The sequence below is a fragment of the Medicago truncatula genome, chromosome 8 (genome assembly GCF_003473485.1).
Source record: "Medicago truncatula cultivar Jemalong A17 chromosome 8, MtrunA17r5.0-ANR, whole genome shotgun sequence".
Lineage (NCBI taxonomy): Eukaryota > Viridiplantae > Streptophyta > Magnoliopsida > Fabales > Fabaceae > Medicago > Medicago truncatula.
Genome location: NC_053049.1, coordinates 34,358,236 through 34,364,715, shown reverse-complemented (window position 1 = coordinate 34,364,715; position 6,480 = coordinate 34,358,236). Strand labels below are relative to the sequence as shown.

The window sequence follows — 6,480 nt, the reverse complement described above, 5'->3', positions numbered from 1 at the left end:
TATAGTTGTGTATGTAAAAGATTGTATCTACTTGACCTAGCTACTACTATTGCCTTAAAAAACTTTTCAAGATGTACTTTTAATTCTACTCACCAATATGTCTAGTTACACTTTTGGAAGAGTCGAAATTCATTTTAGAGATATAAATTTAATTTTAACATGTCTAAATGTTTTTCAATAAGATAATGTTTTTTCATTACCAATCGTGCTTTAACGAAACGCAAGAATAATCTTTCATCATTAGATTTATCTCCAACCACAACTTGATTTTCGCCACCTTCCACTATTATGTTTTTTTTTTTTTAAATGAAATATCATTACTTATGATTGATTTTTTCTTTCTAACTTCCAAGTTAAGATTTGCATGACTTCTAACTAAAATTTATCATTCATCTCATTTTTATGGTTATTGATGCAAACATATAAATCATTTCACATTCATCTCACTTTTAACTAAAATTAATTCTACAAATTCAATTCATTTAAAATAAATAATCAGCTATATTCATTTCACTTTAAAATAAATTTACGATTATTTAAACAAACATATAAATCATTTCACATTCATCTATATTCATTTTAGGATATGTATTTTGAAAATCAGCTATATTCACAAACATATAAATCAGCTATATTCATTTTACATATTGACACTCATAAGTTTAAGAACTACATTTTTTTTTCTATAATTAAAAAGAAACGTTATGGATAAATAAAACAAAATCATTGTAATAAAACACATGGGTAAATGATTAATTTGAAAACAAAATTTACACCAATGAATAGGACATGTATTTTGTTTTGACAGATCACTTGGATTGGAATCCATGCATGTTCCACTATTTTGTGTGGGTTAGTGTAAACTCGTAATGATTTAAACCAATAAAATAATGAGTATTAGAGAGAGTCTTCAAAAAAAAAGTATCGACAACATTACTATTGATGTTTATGAATAGGATATGTAGGCTAGAGACGGTGATGGAAGATATAGATACCACTTTTCTTCCTGTTGAAAATAAAGGGGCAAGCCCCCACCATTAATGGATTAATATCGTAAGAGAAAAACGTATCTTATGTGTCTCGTTCTCCGATAAAGAATAATCATTGTTAAGTGACAGTAAAAATTTCTTATCAACATCATAGTTAGAGCTGTCAAAACGGGCCGGCCCATACGGACCGGCCCGTTTAGCCCGAATAAATATAGGGCTTGGGCCTAAATATTGAGCCCGAATTTTAATAGGGCTTTTTAGCCCGGCCCTTAAAAGCCCGGTACCCGTTAGGGCTAACCCGAATGGGCCGCGGGTAGCCCGCATAACAAAAAAAAATTCTATAAATTATATATATTTTTCAAATAATTATTTACTTAGTTGATTATCAAAGTAAAAAACAAAAGTGAAAATTCAATGAATTAACACAAATATAAAATTATATTTATTCATTTCGTTATTTATAGTTTTAAAGATCGAATATATAAATATCTTTAACCATAACATATCTAATTTATTTAAAATCATTTTTCTCGTCGTTTTAGTTTACGACGTTTGTACGAAAATGTTTACAATTTACTTTTGTGCTAGACATTATTTAAACATATTAAAAATATTATTCATAAAAAAATTATAGTAGTGTTTTATAGTATTTTTTTAAAATAAAAAAATATATATAATTTTTAATACGGCCCGTTTAGCCCGCGGCCCGTATAGGGCCGGACTCGGGTAGTATATTTCAAGCCCGTTTTGTCAACCGGGCTTTTTGGCCCGGCCCGCTAAAGCCCGAAGCCCGCTAGGGCCGGGCCGTTTAGGGCCGGGCCATCCGTTTTGACAGCTCTAATCATAGTAAACAAAAAGGACAAGCCCCAAACAAGCAAATGAAAAGTAAAAACCTCTTAAAAACACTACAATTCTATGATCTTCGGTTGAGCTTAGAGAAATAAAGGTAGGAGGTGTCTCCAACATCTTAATATTCATCACCAAAATAAAATATAAACAAAAGTGGTAATTGAAAAACTAATGTATATGGTTAAAAATTTAGTCCACATACATCAAAATTTTTACGTATCATTTTAGTTTATATTTTATCCTGGAGAGAGTGTTATCTTATCATTCATAGACAAACCAAACTTTTCAAATTATCCGCAACATGGTTAACCTCAAAGTGAATATGAATAAGGACACTCTACTCTCAAAAGAAAAATATTGATTGTCAAAGTGTAACCGAACAAATGACAACGCACGAAAGAAAAAAATATTGCTAATCACTAACAATAATTTTTTTTAAGGAACTAGCAATAATTATTATTATGTGATTAAATAAAAATAAATTAATAAAAATAGCTGATGTTGAGACTACCGTAAATGATTAACTAAAAGTTCTATAGTATTTGATTCAAAAAGAAAAGGTGAAAATAAAATTCAATTTATTTGCATATTATTATTAAGAAAAATTAATAAAAACATTTTTTTTTGAAGAAAAAAATTAATAAAAACATATTAGGCAAATTCTACGGTACACTCAAAAATTTAAGTGTACCGGTACACCAAATTATCAAATTAATATTGAAACGAGTTGTTCTTTTGAAGAAAAAGAATTGTTTTCTATCATTAACAATTATAATAATTAGATCTTATTTTTCAAAAGTGTCGACGAAATAAAATTTACTTTTTTTGAATTTTCGTTACATATAACAAAGAATATTAATGATTTTTTATGAGAAAATGTTAAAAATTTAAAATGATTCTTATAAACAATGAAATAAAGTTTTTTCTTATAAAATGATGTTTTATAAAATATAAATATTGATAAATAACTCTTTATTTCATAAAATGATCGTTAAATTATAAATTTTTGAAACAGGAGTATCGGTACACCTCAATTTGTGAGGTGTAACGTAGAAGTTCCCAACATATTAACCTTTATTATAATCATAGTTTTAAAAATCGGACTGGTCGTCGACTCGGTAAGGTTACTGGGTCAATGAGTCATCGGTCAAACCACTGAGTCACTGGTTGAACCGCATGACTGAACCGGATTACTCGGTTGTATAACCCGGCTTCTAAAAAAAATATATAGGTATTAAACTAAATTAAACCGGATGACTCGGATCCATAAAAAATTCTAAAAAACTCATGACATTTATATAAATATCAAAAGCATCATTAAACAAATTTAGTTTTTAAATTTAAACCTATTTACAATGAATAACTAGCTAAAATATTTACTAGATAAAATGTGTACAATTGATATAATAATATGGTTCACGTTTATTTCAAAAAAACAAAAACAAAAAATGCTTTCACGTGTTTTGCACCCAACAAAGTACCTCACGTGTCCTCTGTTAAATAAAAAAATAATTAACTAGTAAACTAGGTAAAAGCCAATTAAAACATAAGCGCATAACCCTACTTTTCTCATTGTAGCAGAGCCGTTTCCTTCTTACCTTCTCCAGATCGATAAACTTGATCTACTCACTTTATTCTTTAACCAAAACCTACAACTCACTCATCTTCCAATTGAAAATACATTAAATCTAAATTGTTTTCATCATACTTCTTATAGATTAGCTAGATCTGTTTACACCTCTGCTTCCAATCCTTGCTGATCTCCCATGGAACCATCTTCTTTTTCGTTTTTTCTTTCTTTCTTTCACAGTTCAAAACGCTGCCTATTAACCTGGTCCGGTTCGCCGGTTTTTACCGAGCCATACCGGTTTTAACCGGTTCAATTACACGACCGATCCAATAATCAGTTCGAACCGGTTATACCACCGGTTCATGGTCCAACTGGTCGGACCGGCCGGCCCGAGCCGGGTTTTAAAACTATGATTATAATTGTTTTATTAAATAATAAGTACAAATTACTTATATTTGAAATATTGAGCTAAAAAAAAAAAGGATGGGCTTATAATCTCAATTCTCAAGCGCAATCCTTGGCTCCATCATCATTCCTGAAGAAAAATAAAGAATTAATAAGTAAAACCCTAAAACAGCAAATTACAGAAAACTCAGGCGGAGTTCGTCGCCGGCTGCCAGAAACTGTGAGGAAGGTTTGATTTTGCTACTCGCATTTGCTTTCTGAATAATCCTTTTCATCTTCTTGTTTATTCGGTGATTGTTTCTTTTCATTTTACCATAGCTTAGCTCACACTAACTAGCTTCAGGGTAGTATAACATTTTACTGTGAATTCTTCATTAGCCTCTCTGCCTAGATTGTTTAATATCAAAATTCATGAATCAAACTAATATCTTTGACATTCAACCAAATTAAGGGCCTGTTTGGATTAATTTATTTGAGTTTATCTACTAGCATAAGCTCTTCAATATAGCTTATGAAAACAACTTATAGCTTATACAAATTTTAATTTGTTTTATTTTTTGCTTATAGAAATAGCTTATACAAATGCTATAAACTGCAAATTAAGTTGTTTATCCAAATAGGACCTAATTCACAGAGGGTTGTGCCTTAATAGTTAATACCAAACCTTCATTAAAAATAAAATAAAAAAAGAGAGAGAAAGAAACTTGGATGATGAATCCTGTCATAGTGGACTATCTTCCACTTCTCTCGTATTCAACTTTTGTCTCATACTTTCTGTCATCACCTGAAATTAGTGTAACTGGGACATAGTTGTGAGGGAGAATACGTACATGTGTAACAAACAACTCTGCTCTACAATTGTAATATGAATTGCTCTACAGTATGTAATTGCGAGGTAGATTACTTGCAAAACCAGTATCAACAAAGTGAAAGGGAAGAATTTATGTTACGGTTCAGTTCTCGTTTTTTATGTTTTAAGAGCCGCTAAAGGGCATGCTGTTTTAAGGTGCTAGGTTCCATTTAGTGAAAAATTGCAACTGCAATTTGAAATTACACTTTGTTTATCCAATGTTATTTCCATGATTAGGTATCTATTAACATGCTTATTTATTACTGGTGTTGATATATGCACTGTGTTTTCATTCTCCCCTTAATGAACTATTGAAATTTTGAAACTAATAAGTTCAGGAAAATAATCATAGATTCTCGTTATCTGTGTCTGCCATAGAATATATGTGGGGATCCTTTTAAAAAAATTCCATACAATTTTTAATTCAGATCGTGTATGTTAAATGAAGACTCTACTTTGCAAGTAATACCTTCTCCCCCCACCTTTAGGCTGAGGAATCTTTCTTCCATTAGACATTACTTTGGTTTTATTTATATGTTTAGACTTCATTATTTTGGCCTATAATGTTTTTCTCTGTCTTCTTTAATACCAGTTTAGATTTAATGGAGCTTCCTCTGGTCAATGATGATACAATGATTGATGGTGAAGCTGAGTATTTGAGTGAGGAAATGTCACCATCTGAATCAGAATCAGAAGAAGATGTGAAATTAGCTGAACCATCTAAAACGGCAGTAAATAACAGAGATGCTCTATTAGATAAACTTGGAGACATAAGCTGGCCAGAGAATGTTGAATGGATACACAAACTCTCCATTGATATTGACCAAGAGCAGGAAGTAGATGTTAATGATGACTTGGCACGAGAGCTTGCATTTTACACTCAGGCATTGGAGGGTACTAGACAGGCCTTTGAGAAACTTCAGTCAATAGGTCTCCCTTTTCTAAGGCCTGCAGACTATTATGCTGAAATGGTGAAGACAGATAGCCACATGGAAAAAGTGAAAAGTCGGCTATTAGCAGAGAAGCAGAAGATGGTAGAGGCTGAAGAGAGAAGAAAGGCTAGGGAGGCCAAGAGATTATCTAAAGAGGTTCAATCACAGAAATTAAAAGAAAGAGCCAAGCAGAAAAAGGACGACATTGAATCTGTTAAGAAATGGAGGAAGCAGAGGCAACAGAGTGGGTTTGCTGACGATGGTGCAGATAAGGCTTTGGACTTCGAGGACGGAAAAGTGTTTGAGCGGTCAAAGAAGAAAAGACCTGGAGTGTCTCCGGGTGACCGATCAGGAGGTAAGGCAAAGCAAGCCTTTGGAAAGGGAAAGAAGCCAAAGAAAGGAGATGTTAAGAATTCGAAATTTGGCTTTGGAGGCAAGAAAGGTTTGAAGAAGCAAAATACAGCTGACACTACTAATGATTTTGGTGGCTTCAGTAAAAAGGGTGCTGTTGGAGGAAGTAAGAAGAGAAAGAGGTAAAATACAATCTTCATTTAAATTGTTTTTAAGAGAAAGAAATGCCATGGAGTGTGCTAATGACACTATCCTCTGAATTTTCATCAGCTCTAATAGTTAAATTTTGTAGTTGGACTTATGCTGGCTTTATAATTTAATTAACAATTCTTAAATTTTTACATTTCTACTCCAATTTTGATGCTTTGCTATATGATGTAGCTCCGTTGAGTACACAAGACAGTGTAATGTAGACATATCTGTAATTTGTTCAGTTGAGCACCATGTTTTCTTACTTTTGTTTGTCTGAATAGAGTAATATAAGGTGTGTGTCCATGTTGTTTTGTTACAAGACAATGGAAGAATGGAACGAAA

At 31.9% G+C, this 6,480-nt stretch overlaps 1 protein-coding gene across 3 annotated transcripts; it reads left to right on the top strand.

Moving 5' to 3' along the window:
- Positions 1–3,410: 3,410 nt before the first annotated feature.
- On the top strand, positions 3,411–6,480 carry LOC11438688 (probable rRNA-processing protein EBP2 homolog). Of its 3 annotated transcripts, none has more exons than XM_039829427.1 (2): positions 3,411–4,033; positions 5,256–6,480. In XM_039829427.1, exon 2 carries the CDS (start codon positions 5,266–5,268, stop codon positions 6,130–6,132), a length of 867 nt encoding a protein of 288 aa, XP_039685361.1. In that variant the 5' UTR covers positions 3,411–4,033; positions 5,256–5,265; the 3' UTR covers positions 6,133–6,480. The 3 variants fall into 3 exon arrangements, with proteins under 3 accessions (XP_039685361.1, XP_039685360.1, XP_013446346.2); XM_039829426.1 differs by having other exon boundaries at positions 3,411–4,042; positions 5,261–6,480; XM_013590892.3 differs by having other exon boundaries at positions 3,412–4,042.